The sequence below is a fragment of the Ornithorhynchus anatinus genome, chromosome 11 (genome assembly GCF_004115215.2).
Source record: "Ornithorhynchus anatinus isolate Pmale09 chromosome 11, mOrnAna1.pri.v4, whole genome shotgun sequence".
NCBI classification, from domain to species: domain Eukaryota; kingdom Metazoa; phylum Chordata; class Mammalia; order Monotremata; family Ornithorhynchidae; genus Ornithorhynchus; species Ornithorhynchus anatinus.
Genome location: NC_041738.1, coordinates 19,869,366 through 19,892,944, shown reverse-complemented (window position 1 = coordinate 19,892,944; position 23,579 = coordinate 19,869,366). Strand labels below are relative to the sequence as shown.

At 56.0% G+C, this 23,579-nt stretch overlaps 1 protein-coding gene across 1 annotated transcript in view; it reads right to left on the bottom strand.

The window, feature by feature from the left end:
- Positions 1-826: 826 nt before the first annotated feature.
- Positions 827-23,579, bottom strand: part of IGSF9B (immunoglobulin superfamily member 9B) — a 70,014-nt gene continuing 47,261 nt past the window's right edge. Inside the window, exons 16-21 of the mRNA XM_029075414.2 lie at positions 21,867-22,028; positions 20,739-20,784; positions 15,500-16,918; positions 15,131-15,433; positions 5,192-5,313; positions 827-1,091 (exon numbers count right to left, since the gene is read on the bottom strand). Coding sequence (XP_028931247.1) covers positions 883-1,091; positions 5,192-5,313; positions 15,131-15,433; positions 15,500-16,918; positions 20,739-20,784; positions 21,867-22,028 — 2,261 coding nt within the window. The 3' untranslated portion in view covers positions 827-882. The remainder of the gene's footprint in view (positions 1,092-5,191; positions 5,314-15,130; positions 15,434-15,499; positions 16,919-20,738; positions 20,785-21,866; positions 22,029-23,579) is intronic.

The following is a 23,579-nucleotide window of genomic DNA, read 5'->3' as shown; positions in this document are numbered from 1 at the left end:
TACCTCCTCGAAGAGGAGAAGAGGCAGGGGAAGCTTCAGGTGCAGAGCACATGATTCCATCGCACACAGAATGGCGTGGAAGACCGGGAATGGGTCTGTGACATTGAATCAGAGCTTGGCCAGACCATGTCCTCAACCTGAATTAGGTGGTCTTCCAGATGCCTGACAAACACCCCTTCTTCTACTCTCCCTACACCAGAGAAATACACATAGCATTTTGTCTTCACATCTGGGTTGGTACATGGCATATATACATACAGAAACACACACACACGTTACACACATATGTATCTGTATCTATATCTATATATATATGGAAGCGTAGAAGCCAAGAGGGGCAGACCATCTCTCTTCTAGGACTTGGAAAACAGAAACCAAATTGGAGAGAAAGGTGTCCGAGGAAGCCTCATGGCTTCCTCTCCTCTATCCACTCACATCTCAACAAGCAGGAAAATCCAGGTGGGGCACACGGGGCTACTTCCCCATCCTACCTACCACCTAGTCAGGTCACCCTTCTTCCTGCCCTCCAGCCAATGATCCTGGCAAAACCAAAAGCCAAGAAAAGGCCAGAGCCCAATCCAAAGGAAAGATCACCGGAAGGATCTCTGGGGCAAAGGTGGATATTTCAGCCACCTTGGTGCTGAGGAACCAAAGTAATCCTCTTCCCTGGGGAGGAAGGTTCCCCACCATCTGAGTCCCCATTCCCCATTCCAAACCCACCCCCACACTGTGTCTTATACTCCCTATCCCATGCCTCCCTGTACGCATGTGTGCGCGCGCACACACACACACAAACATACACACACACACACTTACAAACATCCTCTCTCTCCTTCTCTCCACTCCTTTCTCCTGGACAGAACCTTTCCCGTCGTCACTAAGTTACAGCAAGGTGGCATGGCCTGAGTCATCATGGTCTACGCTGTTGAGGATGGCCGTCTGGTCCTCAGGGACCTGGCGGTGGCACAGATCCGAGAAGCGGGCGAAGGGGTCTGGACGAGGCTGTCGCTTCTTCTTGCGGAGGCAGACAGCTTCGTCGGGCCACAGGACCTGAGAGTTGGGAAGTTGCTGAACTTGGGAGGCAGAACCGTCTAGGGAGAGGAAGAAAGGGTGGCGTCTGGGAAGGCCGAAGGTGGCCGCACCTTTCTGCCTCCTTCCCCACCCCGCTGGTTTATTCCACCCGAAAACACAGGCTGCCCAAGACTCTGATAAACCAGGCTGGATGCAGACAGAGCCATTGCCAGGATCTGGCAGTTGGCATTACTATGATTATTAAGATATTTGTCAAGTGCTTACTATGTATCAATCACTGTTCTAAGCTCTGGGTAGATGCAAGTTAATCAGGTCACACATAGTCCCTGTACCACATGGGCCTCACAGTATAAGTAAGAGGAAGATCAAACACTGAATTCCCATTTTACGGATGAGGAAACTGAGGCACAGAGAAGTTAAATGTCTTGTCCAAGGTCACACTGCAGACAACTGGCAGTCAGAATTAGAACTCAGGTCTTCTGACTCCCAGGTTCATGCTCCTTCTACTAGGCCACACTCCTGGCCCTAGGCAAGTAACAGCTGAGTGACGGAATGAGGGGGTGAGTTGCAGAGGAAAACTGGGAATCAAGAACATGTCCAGAAAAACCTTCGTCTCTCCAACTCAGGCAACTCCCCAGCCTCTTCCTCCTACTTCCTCCTTCTAGCCCAAATCTGGAGAAGGTGACAGACATGTCATTCTAAACCATCATTCTGCACACATTTGCACATGCTGCTGGAGAAGCAGCATGGCATAGTAGATAGAACATGGGCCTGGGAATCAGAAGGTCATGGGTTCTAATCCCGATTCCTCCACTTGTCTGCCATGTGACCTTGGTCAAGTCACTTCAGTTCTTTGTGCCTCAGTTATCTCATCTGTAAAATGGGGATTGAGGCTGTGAGCCCCACATGGTACAGGGATTGTGTCCCAATCGATTTGCTTGTATCTACCCCAGTGCTTAGTACAGTGCCTGGCACATAGTAAGTGCTTAACAAATACCATCATTATTATTATTATCTTCCCACTCCTCAAAAACCTCTGATGGTTGCCCCTTCCTCTCTGCATTAAGCAGAAACTCTTCACAGTTGACTTCAAGACCCTCAATCAATCAATTAATCTTATTTATTGAGCACTTATTGTGTGCAGAGCACTGTACTAAGCTTGGGAGAGTACACTCTTACAGAGGTGACAGATATATTCCCTCAGTCAGCTCTATCCACCTTACTTATCCTCATTCCTTTCCAACTACACCAGCCTGCACTTTGCTCTTCTCAAGCCATCCTGCTCCCTGTGTCTTGTAAACAAGAATAATAATAATGATAATAATAGTAATACTAACAATAATAGTATTTGCTAAGTGTCTGCTCTGTGCCAAGAACTGTTCTAAGTGCAGAGAAAGATACAAAATAAACAGGTGGGACATAATTCCTGTTCCACAAAGGGCACAGAGTCTAAGGGAGAGGCGAACAGGTACTGAATCCCATTTTACAGATGAGGAAACTGAGGCCTAGAGAAGTTAAATGATTTGCCCAAGGTCATCCTGCAGGCAAGTGACAGAGTCAGGATTAGGACCCAAATCAAGAGCCAGGATTAGAATTCAAGTCACCTATCAGCCTTGTGCTCTTTCCATTCCTTGTTCTTCTGTCCTCGTTCTGGACTCTCTTGCCATTCACCTCTTGTTCTCGCCCTCCCTTCTGCTTGGAATTTCCTCCCCTTCAAATCTGATAGACCACTGCTCTCTCCATCTTTGAAGCCCTTCTGAAATGCATCTCCTCCAGTGGGCCTTCCCTGAATCGTCTCTCATTTCCTCACCCTATTTCCCCTATTCCCTCTTCCCCACCGCCCCCCACCCCCAGCACTTCCCTGTCACCTAAACACTTAGATATTCACACACCCCATTCCATTTTGTAAATATTTTTACACTGTTGCTTTTCCCTACCAGTAATTTACTTTAGTGACTGTCTTCCCTGAGAGAGTGTAAGTTCCTTGAAGGCAGGATTCATGTCTACAAACTCTATCAAACTTTCCCAAGCACTTAGCACAGTGTTCTGCACAGAGTAAACACCCTATAAATATTACTGATTGATTGATTGATTGAGCCCATTTCTATGTGCCCAGGAAGTGAGATGCATGGTACAACCGGACTCAGAATCAGAAAAAGGTGTATGGGCAATTACTGTGAGATAAATTTTATAACCAGGCCCGAACTGGAATAGGCCAGGTCACCAGAGTGGGCTAAGGGGAGGGCTTGGATCTGATTTCTCAGCCAGACTCCCCACTCGACTTGCAGAAAGAGCTTTGTCAAATCCCATTACTTCTCTCGGTTTCAGTTTCCTTATCAGCAAAATGGCCGCAACATGCCACTCCCTACACTGTGATGAAAGACATTGGCCTCAGCGTAAAACCAGAGAAGACTTAGCTAGAGGTCCCCCTGGCTCTGTCCTTGCTTCTAGACCAGGCTGCCCTTAAGCCACCAGACTCCAAAGGGTCTCCCCTGTCCCGCTAATTCAAAGGGGACAACCACTGACAGTGAAACTCACCCAGAGTGAGCATGTGGCTGAAAAGGCCCGGGGTGGCGGGGGGGACCCACACAATAGGCACAAAAAATGGTCGTCCCTTATTGTGTTGTGATGCTATGTGCTATGTCTGGCACTGTTTTCTCTTTTGTTTTGTTTCTCTCAGTCCTTTCAAAGCTTTGGCTTATAAAGAGCCGCTCCTGCCTGTAGGGCAGCACTCCACACTGGCCTACCTGTTCTTAGAGCTCTCCTGGACAAGAGGTTCCTGGAGATCCCCACAAGGTTTTTTGGAGGCCCACTTCAGCCTCTCAAGTGCTTTTTGCCAACAGTACCTGCAAAGGGAGGATGTTCTAGTCCTTCAAGAGGCTCTTGGAAGGGGTTGTGCTTCTGCTTGCCTTCCACACTGCTAGGCTCTCTAAGGCTCTCCCGTCCTCACCAGCCAAAGTCCAGAGGCCAGGTGGTGGGGGAAGGAGGAAGCAGAGGCCTGGCAATGGCCGTCGGCATACACACACCGAAGGGTATGTTCCCACGGCCCCCAACATGTTTGCAGCAGGGAAAGGATGAGCACGAGGTGAACTGCACTGAACTACCCCACCCAGTGGTCAGAACAGTGTGCCACTATAATTATCATTATTATTACCATCATCATTATTAGGCGGGGAAGCACCACCCTCCCATCCTGTTGCAGCTCAGCTGGACCCTAACAGTGTCTAGGAAGGAGAAAAAAGCAAGGACAATCATCTTCAGAGAACATGCTCCACCGTGTCCATCCCTGCCACCATTTTGGCATTGAGGAAAAGTGTGGCAGCCAGGAGGATTGGCCAGGAGAAGGGTTGGGGGCCCTTTAGGATATGGTGGGGTCCAGGCTCAACTCCACTTTTTCCTCAAATGGAGGAACAGTAGGAGATGTTCCATTCCTCAAGGGAAACAGAAAACTTCTATCAGAAGTTGCCACAAGGAAAAGGAAGGTCAAGCATCATCTTAGAAGCAGAGGATGAGGCCCAGAAGCTGCCTAGACACTCTTTCGTACCTATCAGTTTTCATACCCGACCATTTAAGCCCTGACTTTCCCACATAGCCATTTTACCAGTCTCTTCTTCCTCAAAACTGTAAATGACTTTGTCCCTTCTGAAATCCCACCTGCTCCAGGAGGCTTTCCCTGACTAACCTGTCATTTCCCCACTTTAGTTCCTCTCTGAACTGTCACTTCAGCACTTTTACATCTTTTAAGCCCTTGGATACTCACCGCTATGCTCCCCCAAGGCATCTTTAAAACCTACTGATTGCCTCACTAACTAGTTTATTTTGGTGCCTGCTTCTCTTCTCCTCTCTACATCTAGATTGTAAGTTCTTGGAGGATAGGGACCGTGCCTTCCAACTCTACTGCCCTCTCCCAAGAGCTGAGGACACTGCTTTGCCCACAGTAGGTGCTCAATATAGACTGTTGTTTGATTGGTCCCATCCCAGAAGGAGAGGCCAAAGTGAAGCTCAGACCCAGGAGGCAGGGAGCTGACTTGGAAGGGACAGGGAAGGGACCTGCCTCTCCCAGAGGTACTGCCTGCCAGAAGCCCAGCAAGGCGGGGTCCCTCATACCCCAACCAAGGGCTACCCGCTGTGGAACAGGGGGCCCCCAACTCCAGCTCACCGGATCGTCTTTTAGATTTCGAAGAGCCCTTGGTTGACTTTTTGGGCTTCTTTATCCGTTGGTATTTCAGAGCTTCGAGCCTCTCAGGTGCAGCAGCATTCCCGGATGCAGATGGACATGTTCTGTAAAGGACAGAGAGGCAGGAGCCGGTCAACCCCCATGCCCTCTCTCCCCCTGGACGAGCCAGCCCGCAGCGAGGCCCCAGAGCTGGGCTCCCAGCTGGCCGGGGAGGGTGAGACGTGCTCATCAGCTCCTGGTCGACAACACAGCTCTCTTCCTCCCCGATTCCAGGTCCTTCAGGTCCGGGGGTTGCTGGGAATTCAGTTGTGGCCTTGACTCTCTTCCAGCTCCATCCCTGACGGGGCTCTTGCAGGACACCAATCTGTGGAAGAACTGGGAGGCCTGGAAAGGGGAAACAGCAGCTTTTACGCACCAACCAACCCTTCACCACTGCAATTCTGAAGCAGTTAGAGGGGAGGGTCAGAGAGGCAGGAGGCTCTGGGAAGCCCCTCCACAACATCCTTGAAAAGAAAGAGCCAAAGGCAGGTTGAAGCAGATGTCAGGTGCCCCCAAGCATCCGGTGATGGGCCTACAGAACTCCCTTCCCCAGCCCCCAAAAACTGACCCCACGTCAAGACCCCACCCCTCCCTTCACCATCTACCTTGCGCCAGATGAGGCGGCTCTGGAGTGACCCCTCCTCTGGGGTCATCTGGGCCTCGAGGGGAGATGAAGTCAGACTCCAGAAGAAGGGCAGGGATGAAATGATCAGGAAGTTCTCAACTCCCAACCACCCATCCCGAGGCTCAAGGGGGAAGAGAACTAATTTTTCCTTTGAGCCTGTTGAATCCACACCTTCATTAACCAAACCAAAGGAGCCTGGCCAAGCTCTCGGCCCAGATCCTGGGGCTGGGGACAGTGGGCCCACTCAGAAAATGCCAGATGACAGTGATGATGACAACGATGACTCTTCTGCTGCTGCTGCTGACGAAGATGGAACCCCCTGGCAGTGTTAGATGTGAAGCTCTATTCCTGTATCTTTCTCCTCCTAGCCTGAGCTATGTGAGCCGCTTGGTGCCTGTTCCACTTGGGGTTCTTGTGGCAGGATGGGGGCAAAGATGGGGTTGTGAGGAGAGATTGCCTTGGGCAAGCTGAATGCCCCAGGGTTATGATGAGCAATTCTCCGTTCCCTCCACTGAGGGCAGAGCAGTGGAGAGCTGGCAGGCCTTGGGGCATGTGCTTAGGAGTGGGGCCAAGAGGACTCAAGGAAGAAGGGCAAGAAGCAGTTTGTCATAGGTCAACAGCTTAGGAAGGGACAAAAAAGAGGTTTCCCCTCAGCTTTTTAAACCACCCTCTCTCCACTGAAACACATATGCATCCATGGAACTAGCTTAACTAGACTGTTAGGAGTCAGTCTGGACTTAAAGTCTGCCATCCTCTCTTCCTTCCAGCTTTTGGAGAAACAATATTGCCTAGTGGATAGAAGGAACTGGGTCCTAATTCCGGCTCGGCCACCTGTCTGCTGTGCAACCATGGGCAAGTTACTTAATTTCTCTGTGCCTCAGTTACCTCACCTGTAAAATTGGGATTAAGAGTGTGAGCCCCAGGGACAGGGACTGTGTCCAACCTGATTGGCTTGTATCTACCCCAGCACTTAGAACAATGCTTGACATGTAGTCATTAATAAATGCCATTATTGTTACCATTATCGTTATTTAACTCCAAGCACCACTCCCTCCCCCGCCCCCAGGAAACCGTACATCAGAGGCTCCTGTGCCTTTCCCGGAGCAAACCCAACCATCCCCATCCTGGCTTTTACCCCAGTAGTAGCAGCAGTAAAAGCAGCAGCAGCAACAAGAGCAAAAAGACTCCCTTGACTCGCCAGCCATCAACCCAAAACTAATGACATTCCCCTTACCTGGAATGCCTTCCTCCATCCTCCCCTCCTTCAGAACTCCACCCAAAAGCTCCCTCTTCCATAAAGCCTTATCAGATTAATCACGTCTGTTTCAAGCACAGTGCTGATCACAAAGTAGGCCGTCAGTGAGCACTACTGATGGAGTGATTGGATTGATCTAGACTGGTTCAGTGTCCCCTTTCTTCTTAGCACTTCTGCACATCTCTGCTGCTTGTGCATATGCATTTTTTTTACATCCTATGCCTCTGCTTTGTATCTTTGTAGATTTGACACTTTTAGGTCTTATAGTATGTTTGCATACATCTGGCTGCCTCACCCATTAGACAGTTGGAAATTGGGGGATGGGAGCCAGGTTCTCTTTTCAGGGTTCTCTTCAGGGTCTAGGCTGGACCTCCATCCATAGGGTAGGCTGAGGAATGAGGAGACGGGATTCGGGAAGAGTTGGGGGCTTGAAGAAAGGGTGCAGGAGACTGCTGCCCCAAAAATCCTGAAATAGATCCTTTTGGTACTCAAAGAAAGACCCTCCAGGATTCCCTGAGGGAGTCCTGCCTCAACCAGGGCCCTCCTTGCCCGTAGTGCACTGGCAGGAAAAGTAGACACAGGTATTCACTGACCCAGACTGGGTCCCACTCGCATCTTAGGGAGTCCCTGACTGGGTAGGAGATAAAGAGGTACAGGAGCCAGGGGAGCCAGATTAGAGGTCAGTACTCTCGGAGGTGACCTATCATGGGAAATGGTTAGAGAGTCATCTAGCCTTCACCATCAGAGGAACAACAGGTCACAGCCCCTTAAACCAGGTGGCCCTCCCACAGAACGGATGGAGAATCCATGTCCTTCCCCAAACTCCTTCCTCAATGGCCATGGGTGCTCAGCTGCTTCCAGGAGACGGCTGCTGTCCCCAAGGTGACCCCAGGGGAAGCAGCTGATCTGAGCCAGATTACTTATCATGGGCACAGTCTCAAGGGAAGGCCAGATGGACAGAGAAGGCTGCCCCAGTCAGGTCACTAAACTGACAGACACCCTCCCTTAAGTTTCTGAGCTTGTGCTGATGGCTGAGTGGGCTTAATTCATCTTTACTGATCACAGTCATGCCAGAGCACCTGGTGCCTGCCTCTTTCCTTTGGTCATTCTGGGTTTTATGATGGAACCAGCCAGAGAGGAAGTTTTGGGGGAGTACAAAACTCCCTTCCTATACACGGAGAATCAAGCGTGTACTTGCCTATGGCCTCACCAAAGGGAAAGAGCTTGCCAAATCCACAAGTTTTAAAGGCAGACAGCTGGCAACACCAGGAATACACTTCTCATCCCAGTAGAAGATGATCCCCAGGGACTCTTTCGGACCTGCCGTGCCACCTCCCTTCCCCAACCTGCCTGTTTCTGGGAGGCCAATATCACTCTGCCCTCACATGATGCAGTCAACTCCCTGCACTGCAACCCGGCCAGAGGAGAACCACAAGAGGACCTTGGGTCCAGAAACAGATGCTAACGGCACTTCCAGAGGCCAAATGCTGGCCATTTTGAGGAGGAATAAGCCGAAGAGCACTTAGAGCTTGGTGACTAGTTGTGGCAGGGGCCACTCCGCCTCAGGTCATGTGCCTTATCCCAGGCTCCTGTGAACCTCTCAACACCTGGGCCCTCCAGGAAGACCAGCTCTGTCCCCACGAGGGGCACAGCAGTGAGGTGGGCTTAGGGTACCGCAGGGAACCACTGAACCTGGCAGGTGGGCTTTCCCAGATTATACGAAAACATGGTCACACAAACCTCCACCCAGCTGTGTCCACAAAGTTTCTTACACATTTATTTTAATGTGTCCGCCCCCCCGCCCCAGTAGACTATTAGTGCTTTGTGGGCAGGGATTGTGTCTGCCAACTCCAATGTACTCTCTTAAGTGTCTAGTACAGTGCTCTGCACACAGTAGGTGCTTAATAAATACCATTGATTGACTGATTGATTGATGGCCCTGGGGTCTTAAGAAGCCTAAGTTTTCAATGACCCCTCTTGATCGATGGTAGTTATCAAGAACTTACTATACGCAGAGCACTGTAATAAGCGCTTGTAAAGAAGCCAGAATCTCTGGCCAGGCCCAGATGCCCCATCTCCAGGCCAAACCAGAGTAGCCAAGTACCCCAACCAAGAGACTGCAAGGTGCAGAAAGCAATGATGCCAACTAGAAGAGGAAGGTCAAATGCCACCTTGTCTCCATCCCTTGTATCTCCCCAACAGCAGCAGCAGAAAGAGCAGCAGCCGGGGCACAGGCATCAGTAGGTAACAAGCTGTTAACTCTCTGACCAGCTTCCGAGCCACCCTCGCTATCCTGACTTCACTGAGGCTGAGAGATGTCTCCTGCTCAAAGGAAAGGCCCAACCAGAGGAACCAGGAAGTCCCGGCCCATCCCCCATTCTAATGGCTAAGTCAGTTCTTGCCAATCTCTGCATCGCGGTCAGAGCAGGGAACAGGACCATCTGTGCCCAATCCATGGGCTTGGCCTGGGCTTCCGGGTGGCACCTGGCTTCTTCTGACTGTGACGTCAATCCTCTGTGAACCTTGGCTGGCCCACTAGCCCCTCCCAGCCCCAGGAAAGCTGGGCGTCTCCTGGGTTCTCACAACAGCCTCCCATTCTCCAACCACTCTCTGGCTCCCTGACCTAGGCAAGGGACTTCCCAGCCCAGTAAAGAAATATCAATAGCGCCAGCTGATTCCTTTCCTTCTCCGGGGACCAGGCCATCTCCAGACTGCTGAGGGGGAGGTGGGGTTTGGGGAGGGGAAGTTGGGGAAGCCAGAAGCACATTGGACCAGCCCCCTCTTCCAAGGCTACCTGGCTCTTGCCCCATACCTCACCCTAGGACAAAGGAGAGAGGGGAGGGGAAAGGAGGGAGAAGACGGGAGAAGAAGAGTGGGGAGAAAGAAAGGAAAAGAGAGAGACAAAGAGGAAGGGAGAGCAAGAGAAGAGAGACGGAGACAGACAGAAAGAAAGAAAGAAAGGGAGCATGTAGACACTAGAGGCGTCACACTTTTCTAAGCAAGACAGAGGAGAGTGGAAACAGCAGAACAGAGAATCTCTTCACTGTCCCCAGGAGCTCCAGCACCCAAAATGAGTCTCTAGAAAGAAGCAGGGAGGGTGAAAGTTGGCTCAGTTGCCTGTCTCGATGTTCCTACTTCCCCCAGGATCTGATTCTGGGGCAGGAAGGCCTGGCCTTGCTTGCTGTTGGGACTCTCTGGGCCCAAGAACCAGGAGGGACTCCCCAGTCCCTGTGGGATCTGATTTGGTCATCATCACAGGGAGATGGCAGTATTCTCTTCATCGGGTGGGTGGGGTGGGGCCGGAGGGTGAGGACAGCAGTGACTGGGGATCAACAAGAGGGAGCGGGAAGAAGGAGGATGCATTCAGCAGCACCGGTGCCCATGGGCAGTGATGGAGCTCAGCCTCCCGGTAGTCCGGATCTGCAGTGAGAGCCCAGGTCCATCCATCCATCCACCCATCCATCCATCCACCCATCCATCCATCCACTCGACCATCCATCACCGGGTGTGCGGCGGCTGGCTCTCCCACCCACATGGCTGAGACATGACCCGGAGTGAGAGTCCTAACTGCGGAACTGCTCTCTACCACCCTAAAAACTGCAGTGCCAGGCCCAGCCAGCCAGCCACCCAGCCGGACGGAGCAGTCCAGTGCCCCTCAGCCACTGCAACTCAGAAAGAAAGGGCTGGTAGCCTCCACCTACTGCCCCAAGGCCTCCTAACCTGGGCAGCACCCCTGAGAACAATGCCAGGAAGCAAGACTGAGTGCAGCAGGCAGCATGATACGGGGGAGCGGAGGCAGCAGGCAATGTGATGCCAGAGACCGGTAGCAGGGGGCAGTGTGACGCTAGCGATTGGGAGCAGTGGGTTGTGTGACGCCAGAGACCGGGGCAGCAAGCAGTGTGATGCTGGGGACCGGGAGCAGTGGGAAGTGTGATGCCAGAGCCCAGGAGCAGGGAGCAACATGATGCCAGAGACCAGGGGCAGCAGGTAGCATAAGAGAGTAAGCAGTAGCATAAGCAGGTAGCATAGAGAAGCAGCGTGGCGCAGTGGAAAGAGCACGGGCTTTGGAGTCAGGGCTCGTGAGTTCGAATCCCAGCTCTGCCACTTGTCAGCTGTGTGACTGTGGGCAAGTCACTTAACTTCTCTGTGCCTCAGTTCCCTCATCTGTAAAATGGGGATTAAGACTGTGAGCCCCACGTGGGACAACCTGATTCCCCTGTGTCTACCCCAGCGCTTAGAACAGTGCTCGGCACATAGTAAGCGCTTAACAAATACCAACATTATTAACATTATTATAATGCCATGGACCGGGGAGCAGTGGGCAGTGGGATGCTGGAGACTGGGGGCAGCGGGTGATATGATGCCAGAGACCAGGGGCAGAGGGCAGTGTGATGCCGGAGACCAGGGGCAACAGGCAGTGTGATGCTGGGGGCAGCGGGCACCTTGATGCTAGGAACTGGGGACAGTGTGATGATGGGGATGGGGGGCAGAGGCAGTGGGCCTCTTGCTCTGGCATAAGCCCTGCCGATGAGCCCCCACCCCTGTCCCGCCACCCTGGCCGGACTAACACTCAGAACAGCCCAGAGAACTGCTCCCCCTGCAGCTACCCTGCCCAAGGAAGGGGAAGGACACTCTTGGGCACCCACTGGAAACAGTGAGGGTTGGCAGAGAGCCTGGGAGGGCCAGGGACCAGTCCCCAGGAGGCAGTAGGCCTTCTCCACTGGACCCACTGATGGCAGCTGGGAGAGGAGCAAGGACTCAGCTAGGCCCTCAGCCTTATGCCCACCTGGCTGCCCCCAAATAGCTCCACACCCTGGAGCTCTTCCCCAAGAAGGTGGCCAAAAAGTTCAGAATGGTCACTAAGGGCATTTGGGCCCCATCAGCTCCCAGGAGAAGCCCACTCTCCTGGTCTGGAGCAGGGGTCTCCAACCAGGGCTGGGGGGTGTGTCCGGCTGGGGCAGGTGTCAGAGGAGGCCCTCAGCTCCACTGTGAAACCTCACTTGTGCTGAGGTGATGTGCCAACCCAATTTGTTACTCATTTGCTACAGAAAATTCTTAAATCTCTTTTATATAAGAGGGACCTTAATGTTGTTCCAAGTGCTCTAGTTCTCCTTTCTGGGTCTGTCTGCACCCCCAACTCCCCGGGAGCGGCCCAGAATGGCAGAGGATAGATAAGGGGGCTCTCCAGGCAGAGGCAGACAAGCTTGCAGAAGAACCTAAAGTCCAGGTCCATGCTGGGAAAGTGGGGACACCTAGAGAAGAGGCTGAGGCTGGGCTGCTGGGGGGACAGTGAGAAGGTTGGGAGCTCCTTTGAAGGGGGTGGGGGGGCAACCTCAGAGGTCTTCTCATTCCAATGAGGAACAGCTTTCCCCAGGCGGGAATGCCCGTGGGCAGGGAGGCTTCGGCAGCAGGAAGGGGGAGAACCCAGAGATCTCTGGGGCTCCCCGGATGTGGATGGGATCGGCGGGGGGGGGGGGGGGGCACCTCCTTGCCAAAGCAAAGGCCGAGGGACGAGAGTCCCAGGGGAAGGAGCTGGAAGAGGGGGAGGGTAGGCTGGTATGGGTATCATTGGGGAAGCTGAGAGGTGGTGGGGCAGCGGGGGGCTCCCAGGAGGGCACGTTCCAGGCAGAGGTAGGGTAGGCCTTAGCCCCGGGTCCTGGGTACACTTTGCACCCACCGACTGGCCAGTGGAGACCAGGATGGCCCAGGGAGGGCTCTGATCGGGAGCGGAGGGAGAGCTGGTCCCGGGGAGGGGGTGGGGGGAGGGGGGAGGGCTGCAGCCAACTGGCGGCCCCCGCGCAGCCCGCATCGGGCACGGAGGTGGAAAGGCCAGCACAGAGCAGGGACCTGAAGCCAGCGAGAGCCAAAGAAGCGAGGCCGTCCGACCCTCCCCCGCCACTTCCCACTCCCTGCCAGCGGGGAGCAGCAGGCGTTTCCCCTCATCCCCACCCCCCATACCCCCCCAAAAAAGGAAGGCAGTAGCAATGGCCCGGGCTGAGCCCCGTCCGTCTGCCCTTCCATCCGTCCGTCCGTCTGTTCGACCGGCCCCCCCCCGGCCCCCGGCCCGGAGGCCCCCTTACCTATTGAGCTGAGGAGAGGCTTGTCTCGACAACACTGCCCAGATAGCTGAGATCAATCAGAAACAAAGCAGTTATCAACACCCGCTGGAGCCCCCGCCCCGCGCGCTTGGACAGACAGGGCGCCCCCCTCCCGCGGAGGGAAGCTGTCGGGGGCCGGGATGCCCGGGGAACTAGAAAACCAACAGACGGGGCTGGGAGATGGAGCAAGGGGACGGGGGAAGAGACAGAAAGCCAACAAAAGGGAGGAGATGGAACACGGCGGATGAGGACACGCAGACCGCACAGACGACAGGGCTGCCACACTCAGTCAGGGTCCGCTGTCCACCGGCGCCGGCGGCTTGGGGCCGGGGGGCTGGGCCTGGGGCCGGGGCCGGGGCCACGGGGCTCCACGCTAAGATCTGCTGTAGGTTTGGCTTCTTGGGGGATGCCCACTCGGCCCCTCAAGCTCCCTCCTCCTGTTGCTGACAGTAACCAGCAGGGATGCCTGGGGAGGGGGGGTGTTGGGGGTGGGGCAAACTTGCGTTTTCCAGGAGTTGGTTCGGGCAGCGCAGGTTCCCTCCCCGGGGAGGCGGGGCTTCAGCCCCCACCCTCTCCTACCTACGTTCAGCCCAGCCTTCAGGGATGACAAACTCTCCAGCACCCTGCAAAGCCCTACTACTTCAGGGATAGAGGTCAAAGCATGGAACCAGAGAGGGACAGAGAGAGAGAGGGGGCGGGGGGAGAGGGAGGGAGACAGAGACAGAGAGAGACTAGGGGGACCTAGCAGGCTGTTCCAGGACGTCAGACCCATCAGAAGGAGGAGACGGAAAAAGGAGGTAGAAAGAGACAGGGAGTGAGTGAGAGACAGAGAGAGAGAGAGAGAGAGAGAGAGGCAGAGAGAGTGACCAGGATTCGGAGAGAGGGGGAGAGGGGGGAGGGAGGGAGAGAGGGAGGGGGAAGAAGGGGACAAAGCGTGGGGAGGGCAGGAGGAGGAAAGGAAGGAAGGAAGGAGGAAGGGAAGAAAGGAAGGGTCCTGAGCGGAGGAAGAGAGGCAGACGCTGGTCCCAGGGAGTGGCCGGTACCTGGACCACCAGCCGCCGCTACAGTTTAGGGCGCGCTCTTTCGGCCGGGACGATCGCAGGGACTTGTCTGTCTGTCTGTCTGTCTGTCCGCGGCGTCCTGCGCTGCCGGGGACCCCGCGGCCGGGTCCCGCCGGACCGCCGGCCTCAGGGCCCGCCACCGCCTCCCCGGCCCCAGGCCCCGGGGCCCGGGCCGCCCGTCCGGACGGGCCGAGGGTCGGGAGCCGGGGGGCCGGCGCTCGCTCGGCCCGGGGGCAGGAGAGGGCGTGCCGCCGGCCCCCGCCGCCGCCCCTTCGCCGCTCCAGGGACGTCCCGCTCCAGGCTCCTGCTTCGTGAGTACAAGGGAAGAGTGAGCCGGGGGCCAGGGGAGGGCGGAAGACGGACGGACGGACGGACGGCGGCCCTGATCTGACCCTGGACGTCCCTGTCCATCCACCCCCCGTCTCCCGCGCCGGCCCGCTCGCTCCCGGGCCGGGAGAGCGCAGGGGGCGTCCGTCCCTCCGGCCAGGGGCAGGTCCCGGAGCTCCGCGGCCCCCGCCTCCGGCCAAACTTCTCCAGCACGGATAGTGGGCCCCGTCCCGGCCCAGGGTTCTCTGCCGACGGCGTGCCTGGCCGGGCCCGCTAATGCTCCTTCCTGGGAGAGGGTGGCGGGCCCCTCCGCTCCTGGCCGGGACGCAGGCCCCCGCCGGACCCCGGCGGACCCTCCTCTCCCGACAGCAGGTCCTGCAGCAACTTCCGAAGGAGCCCTGTCTCCGGGGTGGACGGGGGCGTGAGGGGACGGGTGACGGGTAGGGAGAGAGGAGATGGGCGGGAGGGTGAGGCGAGGGGGCGCGGGGCGGTTGGGTGAGGCGGGGGCTCACTCACCCTGAAGCAGATGGCGGCGTGGGGGGCGGGTCCGGACGGAAGAGCTCCTCGGCCATCCTCCGCGGGGCGGCGGGGGCCGGCCCGAAGACGTCCAGCCGGTCGGCGGGCCCCGAGGGCCCCGGCGCTCCCGGCGGCCCGGGCGGCGGGGAGGGGTAGCCCGTGGCCAGGGTGGTGAAGGCCATGGTGGGCCGGTAGCCGGGGCTGCCGCCTCGGCTGCTGGGGGCCGGGGAGCCGGTGGACGGGCTGGACTTGCGGGAGAAGCTGCCGGCGGCCGGCGGCTGCAGGGCGATCTCGGCCCCGTCGCTCTGCTGCTGCTGCTGCTGCTGCATCTGCTGCTGCTGCTGCTGCTGCTGCTGCTGCTGCATCTGCTGCTGCTGCAGGAGGCCCGGGCGCGGCCGGGCCCGGACGGCCAGCTCGGGCGAGCCGCCGCGGGAGCCCAGCGGGCTCTGGGTCAGTGGCGAGAGGCGTGCGGGCTGGAGGACCACCTGGTGGAAGCTGGGCTCGGCCCGGCGGGCCGGGCGGGGGCTGGGCCGGGGCCGCGGCTCGAACCACCGGGTGTCCAGGCCCAGCGCGCCGCCCGCGCCGCCGTGCCCGCCGGGCTCGGCCCGCTCAGAATAAGGCAACACCGGAATGCCCATACCCTGGCTGGTATGTCTCAGCTGCCCGTGGCCGCCCGGGGATCTGTCCGGCCACCGGGCCGCGGCTGCGGCGGTGGTCACCGAACCCCGGCCGGGGGACCGGCCCGCCCAGCTCTTGGGGGCCTCCAGGGCCAGGATGCCCGGGTAGGCGGTGGGCACGTGGAGGGAGGAGGGCGGCGGCGGCGGCGGCGGGCCTCCGCGGGCAAGGCAGGGCTGGCCGTCGGCGGCAGGGTCCCCGGGCCCGCCCCCGGGGGTCAGCTGGTGCCGTAACATGAGGGCGGGGGCCTCCAGGCCTCCGAGTGCGAAACCGGCCCGGGCCCAGGGCTCCGGCGAGCGGCCGCCGGTGGGCGTCTGCGTCAGGGGCAGGGGGCTGCTGGACGCGCTCTCGCCATCTTCCTCGGGGATGGTGGCATGGCCGAAGGGGCCCTCAGTGGGCAGGGCCGGCGAGGACAGGGCCGAGCTCAGGGGGCTCCCCGCCTCAGGCAGGTAGAAGGGCGGTGGCAGCGACGGTGGCGGTGGCGGCGGGTCCAGCTCGATCTCCCCAGGGCTGCTGCTGCTGCTCAGCAGGTAGCCAGGGTAGAAGTGGGCGGTGTGGAAGGCCCGGGTCGAGGCCGAGGCCGGGCCCGGGCCCGGGCCCGGGGCGGCTGCCGGCAGCCGACCCTCCGCTGCCCGGGGCTGGAAACGCGGGCTGTAGGCCGGAGGCTGCAGGTAGGAAGACTCCCGGCTGGAGGACAGCGGGGTCAACTGGCCCCTCAGTCCCGCCACTGAGGCGGGCACCAGCGGGTCGTCGGGCTCCTCGTCTGACTGGCGGAAGTCGGGGTAGCGGTCCGTCTCCTGGGCGAAGGGGAAGCCCTCGATGCGCCTCGGTTTCAGGGCCGGCTCCATGCCTGCGGCCTCCATGACGAAGCGACCGTCAGGCCCGCGGCTGATGAGCTCGATGGGGGTGGTGGCTTCGGCCTCCGCCTCGGCCCTGGCCACGCTATACTTCTTGCTGCTGATGGCGCGCTTCGTCTTCTTGTACAGCGACAGCTCCTTCTCCTTGCCGGGGCTCAGCACGGGCTTGCCTGGGGGGCAGCTCTGGTCGTCGGAGGACTCGGAGGGTGCGCGTAGGGTGCGGACGCTCTCGGGGCTCGCCTTCCCGGAGGACAACCTGGGGACGGACCGAGCAACAGTGACAGCCGGGCCGGACCCCGGGAGACTAGGCCGGGCCGGGCCAGGCCGGGCCCTGCCCTGGGGGTTTCAGGGCCTTACCCACCCCTGACTGCTCTAGGCCAGGTTCGGCCCGCCAACCCCAGAAGTGCCGGCCGAGTGGCGACCTCTGAACTCTAGGGCAGGAGGGGCTGATAACGAACGTGGGCCCGCCGATCAACTTCCTAATCTTGCATCCACAGATTGGGGCCTCTCGGGCCTCTGGGATTCAGGGGGTAGGGGGCAGTGAGGGTTTTAATTGGATGCCCATATGGGATGTGAACTTGAGCTGCGGGTGAAAGGGACCGAGGTCCCTGTGTCCCTCGATGGTGGCTGCTGTGGAGCTGGGGGAACGGACGGAAAGAAGCTAATGGGGAAGATCCCTTCTCCAAATGGAGAAGTGCCCATCCAGGCACTTGCCATGTCACATCTCAACCGCTGCTGCCTCAGCCTCCTCACCGACCTCCCTGCCTTCAGCCTCTCCCCTCTCCTGGCCATACTACTCTCTGCTGTCCAGATCATTTTTCTAAAAAAAAAATCACTCTGCACACATCACCCCACTCCTCTCATCCCTCCAATGGCTGCCCATCCATCGCTCTATCGGGCAGAAACTCCTCGTCATCAGCTTTCAGGCATTCAATCCCCTAGCATGTAAACTCACTGTGGGTAGGGTAGGTGTCTACCAACTCTGTTATATTTTACCCTCCCAAGTGCTTAGTACAGTGCTTAGTACAGTGCTCTTACCGCAGTCACCAATGATCTCCTTCTTGCCATATCCAAAGGCCTCTACTCCATTCTAATCCTCCTCAACTTCTCAGCTGCCTTCGACACTGTGGACACTGTGGACCACCCCCTTCTCCTGGAAACATTACCCAACCTTGGCCACACTGACTCTGTCTTCTCCTGGTTCTCCTCTTATCTCTCTGGCCGTTCATTCCCAGTCTCCTTTGTGGGTTCCTCCTCTGCCTCCCACCCCCTAACTGTGGGGGTCCCTCAAGGTTCAGCTCTGGGTCCCCATCTGTTCTCCATCTACACCCACTCCCTTGGAGAACTCATTCGCTCCCGTGGCCTCAACTACCACCTCTATGCAGATGATACCCAAATCCACATCTCCAGCCCTGATGTCTCTCCCTCTCTCTAGTCTCGCATGTCCTCCTGCCTTTGAGACACCGCTACTTGGATGTCCTCCCATCACCTCAAACTTAACATGTCCTAACCAGAGGTCCTTATCTTCCCACCCAAATCCTGACCTCCCCCTGATTTTCCCATAACTGAAGATAGCACCACCATCCTTGCCCCAAAGCCCCTAACCTTAGACATTACCTTCAACTCCCCTTTCTCATTCCACCCACATATTCAATCTGTCAGTCCCACCTTCACAGCATCGCTAAAATCTGCCCTTTCCTCTCCATTCAACTGCTGCTGTGTTAATACCATTACTCATCCTGTCCCGCCTGGATTACTGCATCAGCCTCCTTGCTGACCTCCCAGCCTCCTGTCTCTCCACTCCAGTCCATACTTCACTCTGCTGCCCAGATCATTCTTCTACAGAAATGTTCAGGACATGTCACCCCCATTGAGTTTTCTCAAAAAACTCCAGTGGTTGCCCTACCGCATCAAGCAAAAACTCACCATTGGCTTTAAAGCACTCCATCACCTTGTCCCCTCTGACCTCGCCTCACTTCTCTCCTTCTACAACCCAGCCCACACACTTGGCTCCTCTAGTGCTAACCTTCTCAATTTGTGTCGATCTTGCCTGTCTCACCGCTGACCCCTAGCCCACATCCTGCCTCTGGCCTGGAAGGCTCTCCCTCCTCAAATCTGATGGACAATTACTCTCCCCCACTTCAATTCCTCCAAGAGGCCTTCCCAGACTAAGCTCCACTTTTCCTCATCTCCCACTCCCTTCTGCATCACTCTGACTTGCTCCCTTTGCTCTTTCCCCCTCCCAGCCCCACAGCATTTACGTACATATCTGTAATTTTATTTATTTGTATTGAGGTCTCTCTTCCCCTGCCTCTACACCACCAGCTCATTGTGGGCAGGGAACGTCACTGTTTATTGCTGTATTGTACTTTCCCGAGCACTTAGTAGAAGGTTCTGTACACAATAAGCGCTCAATAAATTAATTATAAATAAATAAATGGTTGATTGAATGAGTGAATGAATGAATGCTCTACACAGAGTCAGTGTTCAATAAATGATTGATCGATTAAATCTACTCTTCCCCTACTATCTTTACCCTCCACCCAACGACAACCCAGCCCTCACATTCCATTCCTCTAACACCAGTTTTCCTTACTGTGCCTCAGTCTTGCCTCTCCCCATCAATCCTTTGCTCACATCCTTCTTCTTGCCTGGAATCTCCTCCTCCTTTATATCTGACAGACCACTTCTCTCCCCATCTTCAAAGACCTCCTAAAATTGTATCTCCTCCAGGAAGCCATCCTGACAGTTTACCTCTCAGTTATCCACCCAACTCTGCCTCCCCTCTGCATGGTCATCTACGCTCTTGGGTCTACACCCCCTTAAGCACACTGATCGCCACCCCACAACAGCACTTAGGTATATATCCTTATACTCCACCATTTCCCCCATCTGTAGTAATTTTAATGTCCATCTCCCGCATTAGACTGTAAGTTCCCTCAGGGCAGGGATCGTATCTACCAACTCTATTGTATGGTACTCTCCCAAGTGCTCAGTACAGTGTTCTGCATCCAGTAAGTTCTTTTGTGTTTTGTTTTGGTATTTAAGTGCTTACTATGTGCCAAGTACTGTACTATGTGCTGGGGTAGGTATAAGATCATAAGGTCCCACATGGAGTGTACAGTCTAAGAAGGTGGGATAACAGGTAACAATAATAATAATGTGGGTATTTGTTAAGCGCTTACTATGTGCCAAGCACTGTTCTAAGCGCTGGGGGAGACAGAGGGGAATCAGGTTGTCCCACGTGGGGCTCACAGTCTTAATCCCCATTTTACAGATGAGGTAACTGAGGCACCAAGAAGTGAAGTGACTTGCCCAAAGTCACACAGCTGACAAGTGGCCGGGCCGGGATTTGAAAATACTGAATCCCCATTTTGCAGATGAGGAAACTGAGGCACAGAGAATAATTATTATTATGGCATTTGTTAAGCACTTACTATGTGCAAGACACTGTACTAAACGCTGGGGTAAATCGGGTTGGACGTGGGGCTCACAGTTTCAATCTCCATTTTACAGATGAGGTAACTGAGGCACAGTGCCCAAGATCACACAGCAGACGTGGCAGAGCCTGAGGGAGAACCCAGATCATCTGACACCTAGGCACATGCTCTTTCCATTATGCCACACTGCTTCTCTTAAGTAAGTGTTCAATATATACCATTTATTAATGGTATTTATGTAAGCACTCAGTAAATATCATTGACTGATGGCATTGATCGATAAAAGGATGCTTGGAGGCTTTCTGGAGCACAATGTCTGGTAAGAGGTCTTCACCCCTCCCTCACCGCCCAACCAGCCCAGGGAGCAGGAGGCACCACCACACCCAACAGCAGATGCTTGGAGAAGCAGCCCTGCCAAAAGGCAGCTCATCTTGGGGAGACTGAACTGCCCCAGCTCTTCAGGAGTCCATGAGGTACCTCTGGACCCCCCGAAATGTGCCAACCCATGGGGAGCAGGGGCTGGGGCAAGGCTAAGAGAACTGGGGCAGGAGGGGTCTTCTCTGGGAGGGGACCCAGATGCTTCCTTTGGCTCTCAGGGCAGCGTCCAAGTAGGCAGGGGACTGAGTGGGTACTCACGGGGACTCCAGGCTCTTCCGGCAGTGGGTGATGGACAGCGGAGGGTCTGGAAGGGAATGGAGAGAAATGCTTGGAGAAGTGAGAGCCATCTGGGCAGTGATCCATCACAAACCTGGAAACCACTAACCCCAAGACAGGCTCCACGGAGCCAGGCCTGGCCAGGTGTCGGAGCCAGGCCAGAGGTCACTACTCCCCACTCCTGCAGCCTGGCTCCTGCTGGAGCCATGTCTGCACCTCCAACCAGACCTCTGGCCAGCTTTCTCCAAGGACGAGAATTAGTCCCCTCTATGGCCTGAGAAGATGAGCCCCAACCTTTCGCCAGGCCATGCCTCAACTTCTCCAGGTCTTGCCTGTATTCCTCAGCGTCTCGCCTTCATTCCTTCTCCCCTGCCCACTGTACACCTGCTTCCCACCCAAAAGAGGATCAGTAGTCCCCTCATTTCAGGCCCGGTTCTGGTCAGTAGCGTGGAAATCACTTCAGTTCCAATTCAAACAGCCATTTAATCTGGGAGGTGACTCTGTTCTATCCTTTTCCACCCTGGCTGCCCTGTCCTGCTCTCCACACTCCCGGCTCCTCCCTCGGTGCCCCCACTCCCCGCCCCTGCCCCCAGCCCAGAACTACTTTTGTAACTTCTTTCTGTGTGGCTCCAAAGCGCTTTGCTGGAGTTGTGGAGGGGGAAATAAGGTGAATTTGGAATGCAGGGTGGCACAGAGAGCCCGAGAAAAAAGAGGGGGTGGGGAGGAAGTAGGGTTTAGAAAATACAGAAAGGCATTAGGAGGGGGCGATGGGGCGAGGCAGGATGGGCATGGAAACAATGGAAGGGTTATCCTTAGTTACAGGACAGGACAAAGATCAGAGGTCTAGCTGAGGCAGTGAAAGTGGATTCTTGGATGGGTCGCTGTGTGGTTAAGCCTTTGATCTGGGCTGGCAGGGGTCCAGGCAAAGGGTCAAGGTCTGGACAGTGGGCAAGGGTCCTGGCAATGGGGCAGGGTTTGGGCAGAGGGGCAGGGTAGGGGTCAGGGTCATAGTTTGGGGCCTGGGGAATGGGCTAATGGTGGATTTGGGAATGGGTCAGGGGTCGGGCAGTGGGGCAGGAAAAGTGATCCTCCGGGGGAGGGGCTTCTCACCTTTTTTGCGTTTCAGCTTGCGCTTGCGCTGCTTATTGACGAAGCAGGCGGCCAGGGTGCTGAAGAGGATGGCAGCCGCCAGGAAGCAGATGGTGGCCACAATTCCGGCCAACACAGGGCGGGCTAGTCCGTCTTCCGTCAGGTCGGGTTGCGGGAAGATGTCTGGCCAGAGAGAGGGCAGGGAGGCTGGTGAGCCTTGGGGAAGTTGTGGGCTGTCTTGGAACCTGCATGCCTTGGGTTCCTCTTCTGTGAGATGGGGTAGGGTGGGGGAGGTCTGTGACCCTTCCCCTGCAGGGTACAGAGAGCTGAGATTGAAGAAATGACTGCAAGAAGAGGGAAGGGAGGACCAGGCCATAGGCCCCAGAGAGCAGCACACTGTCCCGACTTGTCGGGACCTGCCGGACCTCCCAGACTTGCCATTTTGGCTCTAACCATTCCTGTCAGGGCCCGAGTTTGGGATGTGGGAAGGTAGGGAAAGTTGGTGCTGGATTAAAGGAACAAAAGTGCCACTGCTATCACCACTACTGCCATCACCTGGATCCCCAGGGTCTATTTTGAGGCCACCCTGCCTCTTCCATGATCTCTCCTTCTTCCCTACATTTCTGCCTCCTACCTCGGCTCCGGCTGCAGCACCGTAGCCCGAGGGGAAGGCAGCAGGGCAGGCAGAGCAAAGAGGGGGGCTGTCCGTGAACCCTTCAGGAAGCAGTAGGGGGATGCCCACATACACTTCTGCCAGAAGCAGGGGGCCACCTGGCTACAGCAACAAGCCACCTGCATGAGGACTGTATTTAGCTGCCAGCTCTACCCTAAACCTGACCCCAGTCAAGTCTCCCTCTCCTGGGCCCAGCCGCAGGGCTGGGGGGGGTCAGGCGGGCTAAGAAGGCTTTTTTTGAGAGCTCATATTGAGTTCAGGTGGGTTGTCCATGGGACAGGGGTGGCTACAGGTGTGAAACGGAGCCCCCAAGCTGGTGAATCCCACAGGGACCTCCAGCAGGCCATCCTCCCCAATAATTATGAGTTCCAGTCTTCACATTCCAGCAGGCACACCGAGTCTTGAACCAAAGGGGTCATGAAGAGAGGGAAGAAGGCAGAGCAGAATTCCAAGTGGGAGACCCTGAGCCTCAAATACGGAGGAAGAGAGGTGAGGAGTTAGATGGAGCCCATCGATAGATTTTTTTTTTAAAAAAGGACTGTTTCTCCACCCAGCAGGTGGTAAATACATTGTATTCATAACTGCAGGGAGCTGGGATGCTGGAAAGATCAGTGGGTTCAAGAAGAGTTTGCATAATTTAAGGTCAGGAGTGATCCTGGGTTACTTGAGGGATAGTCCACTATTGCTAGAAGACTCAAGAAGGATAAGGTATATTCATGAAACAGTAGGAGATGTTACTAGAGGGGAAAGTAACCCTGTTCCTCCAGGCAACCCACTTTTACTGGTGGAGGCAGTGGATGAGCCAATGACCTGGTTGAGGTTCATGACAACCAACTAGGGCTCTGACATCATTTCCTGGATGCCTAGCAGAGCCTATGTCTCCTCCCCTCATATTCTGGGTTGCTGCAGTATATCAGAAATCAGGAAATCGGGCTGGAAACTACACTGGGAAGCCACCCACCCACTGTCTGTGGTGTCTGACTCAGGGCTCTGCAAATGCCCAGCATGGTTCTCAGAGTTGATAAGCAGCACAACTTGTCATTATCGTTCCTGATGGGAAT